This window comes from Triturus cristatus, chromosome 6 (genome assembly GCF_964204655.1).
Source record: "Triturus cristatus chromosome 6, aTriCri1.1, whole genome shotgun sequence".
Taxonomy (NCBI): domain Eukaryota; kingdom Metazoa; phylum Chordata; class Amphibia; order Caudata; family Salamandridae; genus Triturus; species Triturus cristatus.
In genome coordinates, this window is record NC_140589.1 from 1,832,539,558 (window position 1) to 1,832,563,096 (window position 23,539).

Sequence of the window (23,539 nt, forward strand, 5' to 3'; positions counted from 1 at the left end):
GCCGCATGAATTCAAACTGAATCCCATTGCTTCCTGAATTCAACCCTAAAAACATTTATACTATATATATATGGCAGAGCCATTGTCTTTTAAAGAGAGGTCACATATACTATGTTCATTGAGTGCACACAAAAACTTGCTTTTACCAAAAAAAAGGTAAGCAAAAACCTCTTTCTTCCCCTGCCATTTCGTCTTTCAAATGTCGAAATGTCAAAGCGCATGTGAAGCCGAGCCCTGCCAGGCTTCTAAATGTAGGAGTTCGGCCTTTAACCTATGCAGCTGTTCCAGCTTGTATGCAAGGTTGTCATGCGGTGCTCCCAAGTCAAAGTGACCCTAGAGACCGAAGGCAGAGCAGCAAAACCCACTCTGTGTGTCTACCAGCAATTTCAGAGGTAAGCTTAATAACTTCTGCCAATTTTTGTACATTGATATGTGTAAGCAGTGTGCCAAGCGTTTGTCTAGCAGTATAGATGGTCTATGCTTACATATGTGCATTTACTGGGGCGTAAGGCAGTTTAAAAACTGATCTGACTGGAGAAAACTCATTTAAATAGTGAATTTTTACTCAATTTCGACTTTGATTTTTTAGGACATTTAAAAATGAATATCCTACAATGTTTTTGCATAATAGTCATCCCCAGAATGTCCTCTACATATCCCAGAGATGTGGCATCAAAAATGTATAATGTATACCCTTATAAAAATGAGTTTTGGACGCCTGGATAAAGTGACATTTTCACATGTAATTGACCCCCTATTGCTGTATAGCACGGCTGAAATTCAATTTGGATGCTAGGAGGTCACAGTATCATTATTAGGCATTATAAATAGTAAAAAACTAATTTGTTTTTGCACCTATTTGAAATAACATTTTTTTTATATAATCAAAATATATATTTTTTTGTTAATAAATCTAATCATTTTGATGAGTCTACATATGAAAAGCGAGCTGCATCCCTTGCCTATTATATTGAAACACATTAATTCTTAGCCCTAAGCACAGAAGCTTATCTTGAAACATCTTAAGTCTGCGCCACTTTTAAATGAAGGACAGTCATTATTATTTAACATCAAAAACTACTCTTATCCTTAGTTTTAAAAAAAAGGCATTAACAAAAGAAATCCCTACTGTCAATCTGTCCTCTGTTTATCAAAAATAATGAAACTATATTTCTAACTTTTAAAACAGCAGTCTGAAATGCCGTATTTTACAATGTGTTTGACTGTAGCTGTTCTCTGCGGCCGGAGTCTGCAGAGAACAGAAATAGTCTTGCTTTCACAGCTGTTTGACACGTAAAGGCGTCAAATTCACACGCCTTTCAAGTCAACCTTGCAAGCCAACACAACTCTGTTGTTCTGTATAATGTGAATGCCTTTGAATACCCTATACAAAAGATAAATTCTGTGACATTTTGTATCTGAATTTAGTCTATTGTAAAACACACAATTTCGTTTTTCTCTTTACACAGGTCATCTTAATTTTAACTTTCTAAAGGTAAAACTCTTATCCGATAATCCATGTTAGCTTTGCGCCACAATTTCCACTGAGAAAATTAATTCTCAATTGGAAAATCGTTTTTGTATAGGCATATAGCCCTTAAAATTTCAAGCAAGAGCATCATTTTACTTTTTGTCTAGGATGAATGCAACAGTTTTAAAACAAATAAAAACAGTTTTCTATGGAAAGTCTAACTGGTCTTTGCACAAAATAGGGCCGAGGAAGGCTCCTTGGGTTTCGTTCCTCAGCTGCCCTGTCTCATCAGAGAAGCTAAAAATAGCCCCTCAGCGCAGAACCGGGCCACAGCGAGTGCTCCTGGCCCCCACCTTTCTCCAAGGCTGTCCTGCTGCAAGCATTACACATTTTCATGTCAGTGAAGCTTTCTAAGCAGTGATTTCACCTCCTGGTTCACTCTCCTATTTCTAGCCCCCCACCTTACAGGCTGCAAGGTCAAAATCTGCCTTGCACAGCCCTGAAGCTGTCAAAGACAAAAAGCCTTCCTAGTTTTATCTAAACTGCAATAATTTGCCCTATGGAAAAATTTATTTTAATATACAATTTCTTTTCAAGGGTCATAAGTTTAGGTTCAATTCTCAGATTAGCAGGTTCAGCTTAAATTAGAACCTACAACCCTGTGGACCCAGCACATTGGCTCACTGAACCACCAAGAACACAAAGCTGCATAGGAACAATTTGCAAATTCGAAATACCCACAATTTTTTCAAGCTAAACTTTTAACGGGTCCCTAATTACTCTTCATTAATACTTTTGTACATTAAGGGTGTCATCAAATCACAGGGGTTGCTCTTTCTCTTGCTACACCCCTCTCAATTTCCTTTTGCGACTTATTGATGGTGATGAGACCAAATTAAATTTACTCCTTAACAATTTCACTTCTCAGAATTCTTTCACATATTCACAGTCATTCAATCACACGCTTTTTCCAGTGCTAGCAACATCCAAAACACAATTTACCACACCACAACATTTAAACACACATTTAACCCACAGATCAACACTTAAGACAGAAACAAAAGACAGCCCACAGACTGTACTTAAACCAAACCATTTGTAAATACTAGTTGCAAGTCATATTCACCAGATTTGGCTGGCAGAACACCAAAAAACCGCTCTGCATCTCATCACTTATGAATGTTACTAAGTGCACAGACCAGGATCCTTTTATGTACATATTTAGTTCCTCGGGGTACTAGTCACCACTTACAAGTATTTTTATTCCATAATGCGCTGTACATTATAGAAGAAAGACCATACTTAATATACATATCCCTATTAGGCGTCCCCTCCGGGGGGGGATGGGGGGGGCAGTTGTGCTTCATCAAGATTCAAGGTACCATTCCAAAAGCAACACATCTTTTGAAGTGTGCTAAAGACAGGCATGCCAAAAATAGTGCAGAATATGCAATATTATAATCAAAGTAGCACTTAAGGTACCTTTAGTACGATGTGCCGTTCAAATCAATTCAGTTAGAGAAAATTCTCCTCATTACCTGCCTATGTGAATTGCAAGTCACATATGTCAAAACAAACCAAGTTGGCCAACACAAAATATACCATACTCAAAGCCACAGTAAGCGTTACTAAACTACCTTACCAATCACAGGCATCAAAACCAACAGCAAGCGCCGCAGACACTTACCAATCACTTGGTGTCCAGATTCATCCTGCCAAGTTCTAAAATCGACCAAATGGTCACTGCACGGTGAATCAACAGAAGAGATCTCAGTCGAGGACCGGTGCCACCTGGATGGTCAGATCAGAAAGAAAGGAAAAGTCGCCGTGGATGCCAAGACTCTGGTCTTATGGCGAATAAAGCAAAAACCAAAGGAAATGATGGACGGAGTGTTGAACATTGCAAGCACTCACCCCCAGTCAACTGATCTGGGTTTAATCCATCACCGTTCTTTAGCCCACTCTGCCACCCCAGTTCAGACATGGCCATATGCAAATCAGTCTGACCCTGTGCCTCATGGGAACAGTCCAGCCCGAACTACCAAGCCATGTCTTCCCTGGACCGGAAACAAGCTTCCTAGGACCGGTTTCTGGCATTTCAGCCGTCTTCAGCCAGGCTTGCTTGAATCCAGTGGCAAAGTGAGCAAGGGACTCACGTCTGAGCATACCCTGCCAACTTATGGCGAATAAAGCAAAAACCAAAGGAAATGATGGACGGAGTGTTGAACATTGCAAGCACTCACCCCCAGTCAACTGATCTGGGTTTAATCCATCACCGTTCTTTAGCCCACTCTGCCACCCCAGTTCAGACATGGCCATATGCAAATCAGTCTGACCCTGTGCCTCATGGGAACAGTCCAGCCCGAACTACCAAGCCATGTCTTCCCTGGACCGGAAACAAGCTTCCTAGGACCGGTTTCTGGCATTTCAGCCGTCTTCAGCCAGGCTTGCTTGAATCCAGTGGCAAAGTGAGCAAGGGACTCACGTCTGAGCATACCCTGCCAACTTATGGCGAATAAAGCAAAAACCAAAGGAAATGATGGACGGAGTGTTGAACATTGCAAGCACTCACCCCCAGTCAACTGATCTGGGTTTAATCCATCACCGTTCTTTAGCCCACTCTGCCACCCCAGTTCAGACATGGCCATATGCAAATCAGTCTGACCCTGTGCCTCATGGGAACAGTCCAGCCCGAACTACCAAGCCATGTCTTCCCTGGACCGGAAACAAGCTTCCTAGGACCGGTTTCTGGCATTTCAGCCGTCTTCAGCCAGGCTTGCTTGAATCCAGTGGCAAAGTGAGCAAGGGACTCACGTCTGAGCATACCCTGCCAACTTATGGCGAATAAAGCAAAAACCAAAGGAAATGATGGACGGAGTGTTGAACATTGCAAGCACTCACCCCCAGTCAACTGATCTGGGTTTAATCCATCACCGTTCTTTAGCCCACTCTGCCACCCCAGTTCAGACATGGCCATATGCAAATCAGTCTGACCCTGTGCCTCATGGGAACAGTCCAGCCCGAACTACCAAGCCATGTCTTCCCTGGACCGGAAACAAGCTTCCTAGGACCGGTTTCTGGCATTTCAGCCGTCTTCAGCCAGGCTTGCTTGAATCCAGTGGCAAAGTGAGCAAGGGACTCACGTCTGAGCATACCCTGCCAACTTATGGCGAATAAAGCAAAAACCAAAGGAAATGATGGACGGAGTGTTGAACATTGCAAGCACTCACCCCCAGTCAACTGATCTGGGTTTAATCCATCACCGTTCTTTAGCCCACTCTGCCACCCCAGTTCAGACATGGCCATATGCAAATCAGTCTGACCCTGTGCCTCATGGGAACAGTCCAGCCCGAACTACCAAGCCATGTCTTCCCTGGACCGGAAACAAGCTTCCTAGGACCGGTTTCTGGCATTTCAGCCGTCTTCAGCCAGGCTTGCTTGAATCCAGTGGCAAAGTGAGCAAGGGACTCACGTCTGAGCATACCCTGCCAACTTATGGCGAATAAAGCAAAAACCAAAGGAAATGATGGACGGAGTGTTGAACATTGCAAGCACTCACCCCCAGTCAACTGATCTGGGTTTAATCCATCACCGTTCTTTAGCCCACTCTGCCACCCCAGTTCAGACATGGCCATATGCAAATCAGTCTGACCCTGTGCCTCATGGGAACAGTCCAGCCCGAACTACCAAGCCATGTCTTCCCTGGACCGGAAACAAGCTTCCTAGGACCGGTTTCTGGCATTTCAGCCGTCTTCAGCCAGGCTTGCTTGAATCCAGTGGCAAAGTGAGCAAGGGACTCACGTCTGAGCATACCCTGCCAACTTATGGCGAATAAAGCAAAAACCAAAGGAAATGATGGACGGAGTGTTGAACATTGCAAGCACTCACCCCCAGTCAACTGATCTGGGTTTAATCCATCACCGTTCTTTAGCCCACTCTGCCACCCCAGTTCAGACATGGCCATATGCAAATCAGTCTGACCCTGTGCCTCATGGGAACAGTCCAGCCCGAACTACCAAGCCATGTCTTCCCTGGACCGGAAACAAGCTTCCTAGGACCGGTTTCTGGCATTTCAGCCGTCTTCAGCCAGGCTTGCTTGAATCCAGTGGCAAAGTGAGCAAGGGACTCACGTCTGAGCATACCCTGCCAACTTATGGCGAATAAAGCAAAAACCAAAGGAAATGATGGACGGAGTGTTGAACATTGCAAGCACTCACCCCCAGTCAACTGATCTGGGTTTAATCCATCACCGTTCTTTAGCCCACTCTGCCACCCCAGTTCAGACATGGCCATATGCAAATCAGTCTGACCCTGTGCCTCATGGGAACAGTCCAGCCCGAACTACCAAGCCATGTCTCTGGTCTTATCGGGCAGTGATCACGTCCAGAGCGAGATTCCAATCCTTCGTCGCGACCAATCCTTTGGGCATCCGAGTCACCGATGAGCCCCAAGTTGAGGCGCCAATTGTAGAAAATAGGCCTCAGCTAGGCCTACTAGTGCAAGGGGTTCGCCCTTCTCTGCACAGAGTCCTCAGACTATTAGAAAGAAGTTGGCACAGAAACTGAAATAGAAAATACATAGTTTATTAAACCTCATAAGGTGGAACCACATTCACCCAGCACCCTGTGGTGCTGAATGAAGGTAGCACCCAGAGTAGAAGAACCATGGGTCTTTTATACCCACACAGGGGCTCAGGAAAAGGGCGGTGCAAGCATACATGAGAAGAGTTACATACATAGATGGTCATACAGAAATGCACCGTCAATAGCAAAGGAGGAGCTAGCAGTTGCTGACTCTGGTAGAAACAACCTGATAGTTACAGACGAAAAACAGATGCATGGACAGTTAGATATTCCTGCGCATGTGCAGGGTAGCAGAGTCTAAGTATAGCTAGTCCTTTAAACAGAGCACAAGGGAAGACAAAATGGCTGCCAGAAATACAAAATGGATTCCACAAAATGTACAGGATAGCCTCTAAATACCAGATGGATTCTGCTAACGCTAATTTAATCGCAGCCAATTTACGACAAAACGACTTTTAGCCAGAATAGGTAAATATGAAAGAAATGATCTTGCATTTAATTGGCTTTTCTTACAATTTTAGATAAACAATATTCTGTTTGAATTACTGTGTCGGGTGGTTATTTTATTGTCATGTTTATTGAATTTATAGAGTGCTAAGATGTTTCACCAGATCTATAGCAACTAGTTGATGCCATTGACCTCAGGGTACATGCAGATTGGTTAGGTATCGAAAAGTGTTTTCCCTTATACATGGCACGGATAGAGTGGTAGGATGAATGTTGGTGTTATGGGCCCCACCAGCGTGTGATGTGTGTGTGTGCGTGTGACTGTGAAATCACTCCGTCCGTGGAAGTAGAGGGGATTCGGAGGCTCCGATCTGCACCAGTTTCTTGGTAGCATAATGATGGTTAACTATTGTCTTGATCTGGCGAATTTGCGTGTATATAGGCTGGTTGATTATTGATTGATATCGATATTTGTACTAACACTGTATGTTGAAGGTGTATTGAGTTTTATGTAGTGTGTATGGCTTCTGGGACGTAGGAAGTCGGTGACAGTTCCGTGGTAGGGCAGAGGGAAGCGCTGCTCTCGGAAAAGGCGGGATTGATGGCCCTGTATGTAGACAGGGGAAAACGTGTGACAATTGAAGTTGCGCGTCGCATTGTCTGGGTTCGATGAGGTAGCATCGCCGTGTGTTGCCATTAGAAATGTATTTTCTGTGTGAGAGAGGTGTATATGATAGCGAAGGTTATCTGTGAAGTTCTGGTCTTAGGTATCAGGGATCCTTATGGCATTCCGTTAACGCTTATCACTAGGAAGGTAATAGGTATTCTCTGAGCTTGTTAGAAGGACAAAGCAGAGGTAAGCGCTGCTTTGTTAACGTGTGATATAATTCTGTAGTAGGACAGACTGTTCGCTGTTCTCGGGAAGGACAGAATTCTGTGTGAATGTACTACATTTTCTGGTGTGAAAGTGCGTGAATGAGACGGCATTCTGGTTAATTGTGAAACTCTTAGGAGCATTCCGGAGACAACAGTTAATTGGTGCTTGCTAGAAGGGTAGAGTAGAGGGATGTGCTACTTTATCAACGGAAGTAACGATTCCGTAGTAGGGCAGAGGTAAGCGCTGCTCTCGGGAAAGGCGGAATTCTCGTGGGAAAGGTCTTTTGCTGTTCTGTGGCTAGCGAAGCAGACAATGGAGATGTTTGTATGTTGTAACTAACAGACTCGTAGAAGTTGAAACAAAGTCTACTGAGTAGTTTTGTAAAGGAGGGGTAGACGAGAGAGACAGGAGACAGGAGACAGGAGCAGGAGCTGCTGCAGCGACTGCTGACATCAGGGAGACCGCGCTGTGATTGGACAGTGGGTTAGAATGGTGGAAGCACGGTTATTGGTGTGCTAGTGTACGCCGCGCAAGGATTGGGAGACATACAGGGTGATGTAGACGCTCCAGGATTGGTGCGTTGGTGTGAGTCGCGCTGGGATTCGTGGACTGAGTCAGTGACGTAGACGCTCCAGGATTGGTGCGTTAGTGTGAGTCGCGCTGCAATTGGACAGGAGATCATACAGTTGTAGAAAGGACAAAAGGGTTGCGGAAAATAAGAACATATATTACCACGCTGAGGAAAAGAAAAAGAAACCCTTGTTTAGTAAGGTTAAGAACTGGTTTGACAAGGATAAGGATATTGTGACTAGGGAAGGACAGTTACTTCCCCCGATAAGAACCCCCGCATCCTTCATGGTTGCGAAGTATGGGTATCATACCTGTATTTGGTTAGACAACTGCGTGAAGTATACTAAAGAGGATGGAGTTTTAGCTTTCCCGGAACATGGCTCATTTAATCTGGCCATACTGAGGAATTTACAAGAGCGGATGATGAGTCTAGAGCCTCGGCCTAGGCCAACGCAGTTTGAGGCATTGACTGAATGGGAAGATGAAATGCATGAGCGAGAAAAGCAGAGGAGTGGAGGAAATTACAGGTATATGTTCGGGCGAAAGTATGATCGCGAAACTCATCATGACCGGATGAGAAGATGGCGAGATGCCAGTATGACTGAGGGATTATATCCTGTAAGAATTGCAGAGGAGACAGAAGGGAGAAAGTGTACAGAAAAAAACCATAATGTAGAAACAAGGAGGTATGGGGCGAATGAGTCTGATGACGATGTCTTAGATGACATGTTCTACAAAAGTCCACCCCCGTATAGACGAGAACCAGAGATAGGAACAACAGTTACCCCAATGAGAGACACCCTGCGGATTATAAAGACAGAGGTTATGACCCCTGAGTTGAAAAGCAGTAGTTCTCTTGCGGAAAGAGAGAGAGAGCGAGAAAGAGAGCGAGAAAGGGAGAAAGAGAGAGAGAAAGGGAGAATGAAGTTGAGGTTGAAAAGACCAGAGAGCTAGCAAGAACCACATTTGAATTGACAGAGAAAATCAGAGAACTGACTAAAAATCTTGAGGCAGTTACGGTGCCTGTGACAATAGGTCCGGTTATGCCGATTTTCGAAAAGCAGAGGACTGGTGAAGGTGGTTTGACAGTTCCATATGTAAGCAATAGATTGATTGTTCCTCCAGAGCAGGCAGAAATGAGAACAGGAGAAAATCAGTGGAGAACAGGAGAAAATCAGTGGAGACATACCCTATGTGGAGGAGAGTTGAATGTGCAGACTAACTCAGGTTTCAGAGGCACAACTCTCCTGAGGCGGAAGCCGGGAGACGCTCGATTTTTTAAAAAAAATTGTAAAACTGTCACAAATACTTTGCTTTTTAACCTGCACTGCACTCTCCTAGTGCTTACCTCAAACTTCCTTATCACTGCTTCGCCGCGCAGCCGATTGAACGCTGACACGGCACAGTGGTAGTCGCCGCCATTTGCTTCCCTCAGCCCACAGGCCACGCCCACGGCCCAGAGGCCACGCCCCCCTCACCCCGGCTATTTAAAGCGCGCTGATCAAGAGCACGCATTTCAGAGGCACAACTCTCCTGAGGCGGAAGCCGGGAGACGCTCGATTTAAAAAAAAAAATGTAAAACTGTCACAAATACTTTGCTTTTTAACCTGCACTGCACTCTCCTAGTGCTTACCTCAAACTTCCTTATCACTGCTTCACCGCGCAGCCGATTGAACGCTGACACGGCACAGTGGTAGTCGCCGCCATTTGCTTCCCTCAGCCCACAGGCCACGCCCACGGCCTAGAGGCCACCCCCCCCTCACCCCGGCTATTTAAAGCGCGCTGATCAAGAGCACGCATTTCAGAGGCACAACTCTCCTGAGGCGGAAGCCGGGAGACGCTCGATTTTTTAAAAAAAATTGTAAAACTGTCACAAATACTTTGCTTTTTAACCTGCACTGCACTCTCCTAGTGCTTACCTCAAACTTCCTTATCACTGCTTCGCCGCGCAGCCGATTGAACGCTGACACGGCACAGTGGTAGTCGCCGCCATTTGCTTCCCTCAGCCCACAGGCCACGCCCACGGCCCAGAGGCCACGCCCCCCTCGCCCCGGCTATTTAAAGCGCGCTGATCAAGAGCACGCATTTCAGAGGCACAACTCTCCTGAGGCGGAAGCCGGGAGACGCTCGATTTTTAAAAAAAATTGTAAAACAGTCACAAATACATTGCTTTTTAACCTGCACTGCACTCTCCTAGTGCTTACCTCAAACTTCCTTATCACTGCTCCGCCGCGCAGCCGATTGAACGCTGACACGGCACAGTGGTAGTCGCCGCCATTTGCTTCCCTCAGCCCACAGGCCACGCCCACGGCCCAGAGGCCACGCCCCCCTCTCATATATAAATGTGTAATCCCCGGACGCGCAGCGGACGCGCGCTGCGGGCGCGCCGCAGGCGCGCCGAAGGTGCGCCAAAGGTAAGCCCGTCTGCGCCCGTCTGCGACCGACTGGGGCCAAGGGCCACCCCCCCTGCTCATCCACCATGCCAGATCATCACCTATAGTTCTCACTCCCTTCGTCAACTAAATCAGGCCGCAGGGTCACCCTGCCTACACGCATGGGACCCATCTATAAAACACCCCGCCTGCAACCAGTGCGGTTTTCATTTCTCACCCCATCCTAAAATGAAACCCACAATATACTCTATGCTCCTGCTCAATTGCCGATCACTCCCCAAACACTCCATGGAAATTTCCCTAATGCTAGAGGAAATAAGCCCAGACATCCTTTTCGTCACAGAGACGTGGCTGCAGGAACACTCGGAACCCGATTTGGTACAAGCCCTTCCACCTGGATACTAAATACTCCGCCTTGACCGCAAAAAAGGAATTGGCGGTGGGCTAGCAGTAATCCATAAAACAGGATACGAAGTCACTAGCACCCCCGTGCATTCTCCAGACAGTGAATGTCTTCCTTTCTATATAAAATTCAGCCCCACACATACCTTCTCTGGTATGCTCATATACCGCCCGCCAGGGTCACAAGGTCAGTTTCTTTCCAATCTTGCTCCGATAGCTGCAAACCTTGCACTTAGCTCCGCTAACTTTACAATCTTGGGCGACCTCAACATCCATCTGGACGACCCAAACACCAGAGAACTATCCTCCAGCCTAAATGCCCTCGAACTACAGCAACGTGTCCCTGGGCCCACTCATCTAAAAGGCCATCTCTTAGACCCCATCTTCAGCAACTGCCCCAACCTTCACGTTGGAAACCCTTCCCCACTTCCCTGGTCCAATCACTTCCTCATTCCTTTCACCTGGACCCTCCCCAATCACCCCCTTCCTAAACCCCCGACGATTCAACAGTCACGCAACTGGTCCAAAATCCCCCTACCTGAATGGCAGGACAACTTACAGCGCACCAAACCTGTCAACACTTCTAATCCCATCCAGGGCAACGAGAATTACAACAGATGGATAACCAGCTCCTTAGACCGAGTACTCCCACTAAAAAGTACCCATCCCAAGCGGGGCAACCCTACAGCCCCATGGTACATGACGGATCTACGGGAGGCTAAACGCGCCTGCAAACGAATCGAGAGGAAATGGCGCCTCGATTATCTCCCAGTAGACAAGGCGAACTATAGAGCAGCTATCAAAAACTACAAAGCAAATATCAAACTAGCTCAGGCCAAATACTATGAACAAAAGATCGACAAGGCAGCTTCTAAACCCAAGGAGAACTACCGGATAGCTAAATCCCTCCTGCAACTTCCCGAGACCCCAAAGGATCACAACAATACCCAGACCCATTGTGAGGAGATAGCGGAGTTCTTTCACCATAAAATAGAAGTCATCAACTCCTCTTTCTCTCACTCCGCCACCTCGCCCAGCGATACCGCCAACATAGGCCCCACGACAGTCCCACTCAATGCTCTCAATAGCATTCCGACACTAGACCTAATCAACCTAGAAAAGATTATGGGACAGGTCAAATCCGGATCACCCACCGATCCAGCCCCCCCTAGGGTTCTCATCCCGATAACCAGTCAGATTTCAACTACCATCCAAGACCTGCTCAACTCCTCCCTCCATACTGGAATTGTCCCGCCTCTATGGAAAAGAGCTATGGTCAAAGCTCTATTAAAGAAACCCAGCCTCGATCAAACCAATCCTTCTAACTACCGACCTATCTCCCTTCTACCCTGGCTCAGCAAACTTCTTGAGAAGCACGTCAATTCTGTTTTGACCGACTTCCTGGAATCTAACAACATACTGGACCCCACCCAGACGGGTTTTAGGCCTCGTCATGGAACGGAGACTGCCCTGATAGCAGTGACGGAGGAGGCAAGAAGGATCCTGGACAGTGGCGGGTCTGCGGCCATCGTCCTACTCGACCTAAGTGCCGCCTTCGACACTGTAAATCACGACATTCTACTCCACCGCCTTGGCATGATAGGACTCTCAGGAACAGCACTCACCTGGATGAGATCCTATCTCACAGACAAATCCTTCCAAGTATTTGAGAAGGATTTCACCTCCTCCAGTAAACCTCTTAATTGCGGAGTGCCTCAGGGCTCCTCCCTGAGTCCCACCCTTTTTAATGTTTATCTTAGCCCTCTAGCTGATGTCGTCCGCCCCTTTGGTGTGAAAATTGTCACCTATGCGGACGACACACAGCTAGTGGTTGCGCTGGACCCACCTCTCAACTCCCACCACAGCCTACACAATTGCTTGGAAGCAGTTGCCGCCTGGATGTCAGGCTCCTGTTTAAAACTAAACGGGGATAAAACAGAGGTAATGCTCCTTGGAAATAACATCATGAAATCCATTGTTTCCATCTGGCCCCTCTGTTTAGGCAACCCCCCACAACCCAAGGAACAAATCAAGAGTCTAGGCATCTGGCTGGACCAAACTCTTACATTCAACCACCAAGCAACCAAGCTTGCCGCCACCTGCTTCTGGCTAATGAGACTACTTCGAAAAATCCTCCCTCTCCTTCCGTTTCACTCAAGACGGATCGTGGTCCAAGGACTAATTCTATCCCGTCTCGACTGCGGTAACGCCCTATACCTTGGGGCCCCACAGTCCACACTCAACAAACTTCAAATCATTCAAAACTGCGCGGCAAGAATCCTTCTCGACATCCCTCGCCGAGTCTCAGTCAAAGCCAGATTGAAGGATCTCCACTGGCTCCCTGTGAGAGCTAGAATCGAATTCAAGAGCATGTGCATTGCACATCGCTCCTACTGGGGAACAGGCCCTTCCATCAATCACCCCTTGGTAAAAGCCTATCATCCCAATCGCCCCCTCAGATTCGCGACCTCCCACCTCACCTCAGTACCACGCATCAGAAGAGCCAGATGTGGAGGCCGGTCACTCTCCTACAATCTGGCCAAGATCTGGAACTCTCTCCCCCTCCCAATCAGATCAGAATCCAATCTACTCACTTTCCGAAAACTTCTTAAGACCTGGCTCTTTAATAAAACTTCTACCTAAATCTTCCCTCAGCTCCACTAAATCCAGCGTTTCCGGCTCAACCTACTCTCCTCTGCAGCGCTGGGACGCCCCTGGGTAGCTATCGCGCTATATAAATTCTCTTTCCATTCCATTCCATTCCAGGTTTGAACTCTGGATGTGTGGAAGGGAACAGAGGATCGATCTTAGAACCACAAAGAGTGACAGAACCAGGGGGTGCGGAAAAATCCATGGGAATAACTGCTGAAGATTTGAATGATTGGCTGAAGGCTTTGCAGAGGAAAGAAAAAGAATTCCAGGGAATTGATGTAGCTAGACTACGTATGGAAATGGAGGAGCTGATTGTAGGAACAATCCCTACAGAAACGCTGAAAAATTATCAGGAAGGGGAGATTCTATTTCTGTGTAAAAGTATCACATGGAGAGCAAAGAACATACATGACAGGTTGAAAGGAATAGCCAGTGAAATGGGGATCGACATGGACAAGGTAAAAGCTTTACAAAAGCCTTACAGAGTGGATTTTACAGATAAGGACATTGAGAATCTGAATAATGCAGGCCGGACAGGGCAGATTAAGGAGATGATTGCTTTGCTGAGAAAATGGGGAGATGTGGAGAGATGGAAAGATAGATGGTATAGAAAGCGAGAGGATGCAGCAGACAGAACTTACTCAACATTCCCTATGAAAGAAAAGGAGAAAGCAGTGACAGCTTACCCCATGAGGGAGATTCCAGGAGGAGGGTACGTACATGTCCCATGGACCAGACAAGATATTTTGTCATTTACAAATGATTTCCCTCGACTAAGAGAGAAGCCCGTCGAGTGGTATAGACAGGTTGACAGATTTGTGAAGTTGTCAAAAGTGCTGTGGATCGACCTGAATAGTCTGTTTGATATAATTGTACCAGCAGACCTGTGGGCAGAATGTAAGATAGTCATAGACTGGCCCACTAAAGAATACCCGAGAGATCCAAAGACAGGAGCTCCAGATCCGGAGGTCATGAAAAAGTATGAGCAGGTTATGGCCTTCTTGAAAAATAAGGTACCCCCCAAGGAAACAGACTGGGTTAAAATAGATCAAACACATCAAGAAGTGAAAGAATCAGTCCATGCTTACTATGAAAGACTAATACTGGCTTTCAAACAGTTCAGTGGAGATGAACATCTGGGTGACAAGGATCTGAGCCATTTTGTATATAGATTTGTATATGGCTTGCGACCTGAAATCAGTGAAATGATAAGGCAGCATACCGTAGATTGGCAGAGCAAAAAGATTGATGAGATCCTGAGACATGCAAAATACTTCAGTGATGAGATTGAGGCAAAGCAAAGGAAACTGAAAGAAAAGGCAATGTGGGCACAGGTGAAAGTTGCAGAAAGACAGGAAGCTCAGTTGGTTGAACAAGCAAGTAACCCAGGAAATAAACCCAGGTTTGGCCCAGGAAAAGGGAAAGGCAATATTGAGGAAGCAAAGAAGAAGTTTCCCTGCCACAACTGTGGAAAATTAGGGCACTGGAAATCCGAGTGTAAGAATCCACTGTCTACTAATGATGACAATCCATCATTGAATTCACAGGTGCAGCGTGAGGGGTGTGGTCAGCATCAGCAACAGCAGAAGGCTGTTAAGCAGCAGAATCAGGTGCCAAAACCACCCTTGCCACAAAGAAGAGGATCCCAGAAGTACAGCCAAGATTCGGGGTTCTACGATGAAGAGCAGGTAAACAAGCCAAAACGCGCAAGCGCTGTGTCACAATATTGGCTAAGGAATGAGGGAAGTGAGTCTGAGGGAGACTTCTGACGGTGCCGAAGAGAGGAGGAAGAGTGCGTACTTGGCGCAACTCTAGAAATAGACCAGGCAGGACCCTTTGTAGATGGAAAAATCAATGGTGAAAGTGTTACTTTTCTAGTGGACACAGGAGCTACGAGATCAACTGTCAGGTCAGCTGATATAAAGAATCTTCCTCTCTCGGATGAAGCGATCCAAGTAGTTGGTGTGTCTAACACACAGATAAAACTTTACTTACTGAATCAGTAAGGGTAAGAATAGGGAAATTCTCAGACATGCACCGATTTGTGGTGTGTGACACTAGTCCTGTGAACTTGCTAGGCAGGGACCTGCTGTGCAAGATGAATTGCACTATTTTCTGTACTCCAGATGGAATAACCTTTGAAACACCAGATGAGGATGTCCTATACAGAATGACCCTAGATAACAGGGAAAGTGAGGCTTTGGGGACATATGCTGTGTTTAATCCAGATGCATTACCCCCAGAATTGAAACAGACAGTGAAAGCAGCAGTTTGGGATTTTACTGGAGAAGATGTGGGCTTGATGAGAAATGTAGATCCAGTCAAAATTACTGTAAAAGAAGGAGTGGTTTACCCAAACATCCCACAATACAGACTGACACCTGAAATAATTGAAGGAATAACACCCATAATTGAGAAAATGATCCAGCAGGGGGTGTTAAGGGAAATATTGAGCAGCCCATGTAATTCACCAATAATGGGACTGAAGAAACCTAATGGAAAGTTCAGAATAGTACAGGATTTGAGAAAAATTAACAAGATTGTTGTGTCATGCTGTCCCATTGTGCCAAATCCATCTGTGATTTTGTATCAGATTCCCCATGATGCAGAATGGTATACAGTAATTGATTTGTGCCATGCTTTCTTTTCAATCCCGTTGCATCATGACAGCCAGCCGATTTTTTCATTTAGATTTGGAGAGCGAATTTTGGCATGGTGCCGAATTCCACAAGGGTATACAGAGAGCCCTTCGATATTTAATCAATTGCTGAAGAAATCTCTTTCTAACAATGCCTGAAAATTCAGTTTTGGTCCAATACATTGATGACCTGCTTGTGGCATCAAAAACACATGAAGCCTGTGAAGTAGACTCCATTGCCTTACTGAATCACTTGGCAGATGGAGGATTAAAGGTATCCCCAGCCAAATTGCAATTCTGCAAAAAAGAAGTCCAGTATCTGGGACATAATATTGAGAAAGGCCTGAGGAAAGTGACCATTGACAGGATTAAAATCATCAGAGGGATGAGAGCCCCAATGACACAAAGAGAAGTAAGAATGTTTCTAGGAATGGTTGGTTACTGTCGTCAGTGGATAAGTAACTTTTCCTTGTTTGCCAAGCCATTAATTAAATTGACCAAAAGTGAGGTGAAAGACCCATTGGAATTAAACCCAGAAGAAATGGCAGCATTTAAAGAGTTAAAGAACAGGCTATGTGAAGCTTCTGCCCTAGGAATGCCAGATTATGAAAAAGAATTTGAGCTGTACTGTAGTGAGAGAAATGGATGTGCACTTTCAGTGTTAATCCAGAAACATGGACGTCTGAGGAGGCCAATTGCATACTTCTCATCAACACTTGACCCAGTAGCTGTGGGTTTACCAGGTTGCCTGAAAGCAGTAGCTGCTACATGCAGAAGTCTGGAACAAAGTGAGGGAATCATAATGGGATATCCTGTACGGGTATTCGTACCTCATGATGTGGCAATCCTTTTAACAAGGAGCCGGACACAGTTCATGTCTCATAGTCGGTTGACTAAATATGAGAAAGTCATTCTTGGTGCAACAAATGTGAGCCTTGAGAGATGTGTGAATGTGAATCCAGCAACACTGTTGCCTGATGCTGAATGTGTGGGAGTGAGAAATGAAGTTGATCATGACTGCCTGGATGTGCTTGATTACTGTACAAAACCAAGACCAGACATAAGAGATCTGCCACTGCCTGAGAGTGATCATGTGTTGTTTGTGGATGGATCTTGCTTGAGAACGGATGAAGGAACACTGAGTGCCGCATATGCTGTGTGTACAGTTTCAGGAGTTGTGGAAGCATCACCTTTGAAAGGAGTTAAATCCGCTCAGGTGGCAGAATTGGTGGCACTAACGAAAGCTTGCAAGATTGGAAGAAATGTGAGAGTGACTGTAATGACTGACAGCCAGTATGGCTTCGGAGTTGTCCATGATTTTGGCCAGTTATGGCTACAAAGAGGTTTCCTGACCTCAAGTGGAACTCCCATAAAGAATGCTGAAGTGGTTGGAAAATTGCTAGAGGCGATACAGCTGCCTAAAGAACTAGCAGTTGTAAAGTGTGCTGCTCATGGTCAAGGTGATGATTTTGTCACCGTTGGGAATAAATTTGCCAATGACATAGCACAATACTGTGCAAGGAATAATCATTCCATTAATCGGAGTAAAGAAAGAGAAATGTCTTCTTGTTCCTTAATGTTTACTAATGCGGAAGGAACATGGGAGGAAGTGAAGCAGTTGCAGGATGAGGCAGGAGATGAGGAAATGAAAGATTGGGTGAAAGCAGGTTGTGCACCAAGGGAAAAAGACCATGTGTGGGTCTATAGGGATGGAAGACCAGTCATGCCCAATAGCATGTTGTCAACAATGGCAAGGATGCATCATGGCCAAGGACACCTGGGGAGGGATGCTATGATAAGGGCCTTTAAGCAGACCTGGTATAGTCCAAAATTCAGGCTGATAGCAGAGAGTCTCTGTCAGAGATGTCTGATATGTCAGCAATTCAATCCTGGAAAGAGAACAGTGGTGAGCCTAGGAACAATAGGCAGGGAGGGAGGACCCTTCACAAGAATGCAGATAGACTTCATCGAAATGCCCCAAGTCAATAGATTAAGGTATGTCCTGGTGGTGGTCTGTTTGTTCTCCAGGTGGGTGGAGGCATATCCAACAAGAAGAAATGATGGGATAACAGTGGCCAAGCTACTGTTAAGAGAATTCATCCCAAGGTATGGGTCCCCAGTGACCATTGAATCAGACAGAGGAGGACATTTTTATAATGAAATCATGGGTTTGATCTGTGAAGCATTGAGTGTACAGCAGAAGCTACATTGTGCTTACCGACCAGAGGCTTCTGGTGTGGTTGAACAAATGAATGGTACCATCAAAAACAGAATTGGCAAAATGTGCCTGGCCACAGGAATGAAATGGCCCGATGTCTTGCCTCTAGTCCTGATTACAATTAGGTCTACTCCAGACAGAACAACAGGTTTGAGTCCACATGAAATTATCATGGGACGTGCTATGAGACATGCATTTGTACCAGTCAACAAGCTGATGACTATAACTGATGACATGATTTTGGATTACTGTAAAGGCCTGGCTGACGCAGTTCATTCTGTGTTTCACCAGGTTGGAGAAGACGCCACCACACTTGAAAAGAAACCAGCCCATGATCTGAGCCCAGGGGACTGGGTAAGGATAAAAGTCCACAGAAGAAGGAATTGCCTGGTTCCAAGGTGGGGAAGGCCAAGACAAGTCATTCTGACCACAACGACTGCTGTGAAGTGTGCTGGAGTGAAAAATTGGATACATGCAAGTCACACACTGAGAGTTCCAAATCCAAGAGACGGCACTGGAAAAGAATACTTTGAAGAATCAAATTCCAGTGATGATGCAGACAGTGAGGCAGTTAAAAGAAAAAAGAATCCTGAAAGGGGGGAAAGTGAGTCAAGAGAAATTTTCATCCCACCAGAAGAAGTTCTGAAAAGATCATTGCAAACTTCTGAGACGAGTCCAGATTCTGAAGATGTACCTGAAGTTCCAACTAACAGTGACAAACACAAAAAGAAAGAAAGAAAAGAAAAGAACATTCCAACAGAAGTGACACCTGAATCAAATGAGGAAATTGGACAAGTTCCACCTGAGATAATTCTTGAAGAAAAAGGGACAGAAAAAGAAAGCGAGGGACAGATTGCGGAAAAACCCAGAGGAGGTGTAGGGAACATCAACAACAAGCTAGGTGAAGGGACAAGTAGACAGCAAGAAGATTGCATGTCGGAGACCCGAGGAGGGACAGAAGTAGGGAAATCTCAATTGGTGGAAAAAGAGACTGTTGGAGAAAAAGAAGTTGTTAGAGAAGAGAAAACTGTTGATGAACAAGAGGCAACTGAGACAGAATCTGATGAAAGTGAAAATGAGATACATGGAGGACGAGTTCTGAGAAAGAGAACTTGGATTGGAGAAAGAAACAATAAAGAAGGAAGACACAAGAGTAATGCTAAAGGAGATCTTTGGCCCAACAAGATAAAGAGACTGAGGTATCGACTGACACGAGTTAACTCTTCGAAAGCTGAACAAGTGAACGAAGTGTCAAGTCAAAACCCAACGAAAGAAGAGGAAACAAAGATATCTGAAGGAACTAAAAGAATCAGAAAACCAAACCAGAAGTATAAGTCACCAGAATGGACGTATGTGGCACTGCCTGAACAAGGAGAAGAGGCAGACAGTCAAGGAAGTCCAGAGGAGGCTTTACTGAAAGTGGTTGATGAAGAAGAAGCAGTGGGAATCCTGAGAGTTATCTTGTCCGACATTGGAGAAGAAACGGATGTTCAGGACCTAATACAGTTTGATGATGATGAAGAAACAGTGAAAAGTGATGAAAATCCAAATTGAATAAATCCAAAGAAATCATTTGGAGAAGAAAGGAAAAGAAGTAAAATTAAAACAAGTAGATTGTAATAATCTGTTGGGTACTTGCTGCCCTAAAGTTCGGTAGTGGAGTAGAAGAGGCTAAGTCAAAAGACACGGTCAAATTAACAAGATGGCTAACACTGAGAATAATCAAAGTAGATGTACCTTCTTGAAAAGATGGTGCAAAATGTGCTGCTGCTGTACAGGATTATTAATGCTGCTTTGGAGCGTGCTTGCTCTACTGATCTCTTTTAGAGTAACTATAGACACTTTAGAAGGACATACTGAGAACAGGACTAACATAGGGAAGAGTTCACAGAAGATAGTTCCAACTAGAACTAGCAATGTATATATACATAAGGATAGGTCAATTAATGATTTTTCTAGCAATGTGTTTTCAAAATTGTTGTATGAATACGTAAAGACAATGGATGTAAGGGATTGCTACGTCTGTATGCAATTACCTGCCTCTGTTTCGGAAGGAGTGACTTATCATCATCTTCCGGCTACGTATGGAATTTCCTGTAGTGTGTTGATTAGTATATTTTATCAGTTAGGGAAATTAGATTATAATATGTCTAATGTAGATAATATTCTTGGGCAACTGCCTATGAATAAAGAACTGAATCCTGCTAAAGAAGCTAACATTTTAGGTGAGATTTTTTTAGAAACTAGAGAATTAACATTAGAAGATGTTTTTAGAAACAATTTAACTTGCAGTTTGAAGGAAGAAGAGAAAACGTTTCTAGACATGGTTGAGAGAAGAAGGTTGAACATGCACAAGAAAGCAGAAGGGCATAAAATGAGTGAAACAGTGTGGGATATTGAGAAAGAAAAAGAATTGAAAAATGGAGCCAGTCCAACTATGGCTATAGATGCACCACAGAAAGGCAAACTGGGCATTACAAGGAAGAGATCCCAGTATGATTATTATTTCATAGGGACTAGTGAGTGCCATGATACATACTTTATTGCAACCGGATGGGGATTTAGAGGAGAAGATCCAGTTTTTCCGGGAGTGTATTATATTTGTGGGAACAAGGCTTATTACAGGTTGCCTGACCATTGGTTTGGCACATGTTATGTTGGCCTGGTCTTTCCAAAGATTTTTCACATGGATAGAGTAGAAAATGCTGCACATACTAATCCATTAACACGCTATAGAAGAGAAACATGGACAGAAATTGTAGGAGATATTTTTGGAGCTTTAATTCCAGCAGTGGGAATTGCATTGAATGCATTTGGCATTCGGAAGCTGTCAACAGTGGTGGATCGCTTGTCAACAAGCACCGCTGGAGGCTTTCTTTTGGTAAATACTGAAATGGTTGCTTTACGCGCTATGGCGATGCAAAATCGACTTGCCCTTGACATTCTATTGGCAAAAGAGGGTGGAGTCTGTGGAATGCTGGAAGTTCAACATTGTTGCACTTACATTCCTGACGAAAGCAAAGATCTAAAGGTCTATATCAAAAATATTACTGATTTGCATGAAGAATTAGTACCACTGGAAGCTGAAAGTATCTGGACTAAAATGGCTAATAAGATGATTGCTATTAAGAATTTTGTAGCTAAAATAGGTAGTACCATTTTTGGTAAGATATTATTTCCATTAACGTGTGTAATTGTTGCATTATTAATTATTAGATTAGGGTGTATGTGTTGTAGATACAGAAGAAATAAAAAGAAAATAACACGAGAAAATGTTAAAAAGAGACAAAAGAAACCAGAAAGAGATCCACAAGAAATAGAATTAGAAGAACTGAGGGAAAGCATGTATATAGAAACGAAGAGAGAAGATGATATGGAAACAAGGGTTTGAAAAATGAACAAGAAGATATTTTGAATTTCTTCAAAAGGGGAAATTAAAATTGATTTTTTTGGGGGGGGTTTTGATTTTTGTGGTGATTAGATATCACCAAAGGGGGGATTGATGGAGCAGGGTTTTTACTTTAAACCCAAATATCTGTTTCATTTTCGTATGTTATTATTAAAATTACTACTGATTAATTAATAATTACTAAAGATTTGTCGAGTCTTGTCTAACCAACCTTATTAACAGAAGAATTACACGTGGGAATGCTATTGCATGGCTAAAATAATAAGTGAACTAAGTTGGTGAGCAAATTGACAGAATAGATGTTGCTTATGTGATGTTATTGTGATTTGCGCTTATAATTAATATGCATTAATGGCTTTTGATGTCGCAAATGGCTAGATAAATACATACACATAAGGGTATTAGCAGGGGAATAACACTGTATAATCATTTCCGTGCAGTAATTATGTTTTGTGTTTCCTTTGACTTAAGTTGACCATTGTGGCCTGCTATAACATGGCACCACCCGCAGCCTGCATTCGAGTAGATGGAAAATTTGACAGAAGGCTTCGCGCTGACTGCGACCTTGCCCTCCCATTGAACTGAAAAGCCATGATCATGACGACAAATCTGGGAGAGATGCCAAATGCCCCTGAACGTGAAGATTGTTGCCAATCCAAATACCGACCTGATGAACTTATAATGGTCCCACGAATGAGATACATTTTACCCTAAAGAGACATCCGTAGAAGTAACAAATTAGTTATGGACTTCTTATTTCTATTCATTATTTGAGACTATCAATGCGTGAGAAAAACTATTGTTGTATCCCAATGTACCAAGACGACATAATTTCCGCCATTCGACTGTTTTGTAAGATATGATTGCAACATTTGGAATGTAAATTTGGTATAAATATTAGTAGACTAGAGAGGTCTAGCGCCACTTCTTCCCGAACTGATGATCAGAGGTCCCGATGCTGAAGGAGAGGACGGTGACTCTACATGACGGCTAGAAACTTTAACTATTTTGCTGAGGACCGGTTCTGACTTAGAAAACGACTTTTAGCCAGAATAGGTAAATATGAAAGAAATGATCTTGCATTTAATTGGCTTTTCTTACAATTTTAGATAAACAATATTCTGTTTGAATTACTTTGTCGGGTGGTTATTTTATTGTCATGTTTATTGAATTTATAGAGTGCTAAGATGTTTCACCAGATCTATAGCAACTAGTTGATGCCATTGACCTCAGGGTACATGCAGATTGGTTAGGTATCGAAAAGTGTTTTCCCTTATACATGGCACGGATAGAGTGGTAGGATGAATGTTGGTGTTATGGGCCCCACCAGCGTGTGATGTGTGTGTGTGCGTGTGACTGTGAAATCACTCCGTCCGTGGAAGTAGAGGGGATTCGGAAGCTCCGATCTGCACCAGTGTTGAAGTCACAGACCTGTCTTTGCAAAATGCTCACTGACAGCTCATCAGTCCTCCAAGCAGGCTCACTGCACTGCTGCTCTCTTGAGGCTTGGCACAGAATAAGCAAGCCCGAGCGACATGATTCTGAGACCCTGGGGCCCACCCACTTTACCCTGACAGTCAGACCATAACTAGGATTGGCAGGGTTGTCTACTAGCACCACCGGTATTTTAATGTCCCCCCGGTACAAAAATAAACAAAGCTACCAAAGCTGGTATTTCTAGCGCTTATTTGTTCATACTTCAAACCACAAATATAAATTGCAATCATTTTTAAATGTGTTCTAGAGCCGTGTTAACAATCCCTGACTAATAATTTAAGTAAACAACGAAAGAAAAGTCATGTTACAAATGAATATGTTTTGATTTTGTTTAAACTCCTATTTAGTATAATGTCCAGGCCTTTGTAGAATCCTTAAATAA

At 44.3% G+C, this 23,539-nt stretch overlaps 1 protein-coding gene across 1 annotated transcript; it reads left to right on the forward strand.

Annotated features, from left to right (window-relative positions):
* Positions 1-293: 293 nt before the first annotated feature.
* LOC146822130 (uncharacterized) lies at positions 294-22,712 on the forward strand. Its single transcript, XM_085609092.1, has 3 exons — positions 294-392; positions 14,943-15,083; positions 22,132-22,712. The coding sequence occupies exons 1-3, from the start codon at positions 294-296 to the stop codon at positions 22,243-22,245; spliced, it is 354 nt and encodes a 117-aa protein (XP_085465218.1). The 3' UTR covers positions 22,246-22,712.
* Positions 22,713-23,539: the final 827 nt, after the last annotated feature.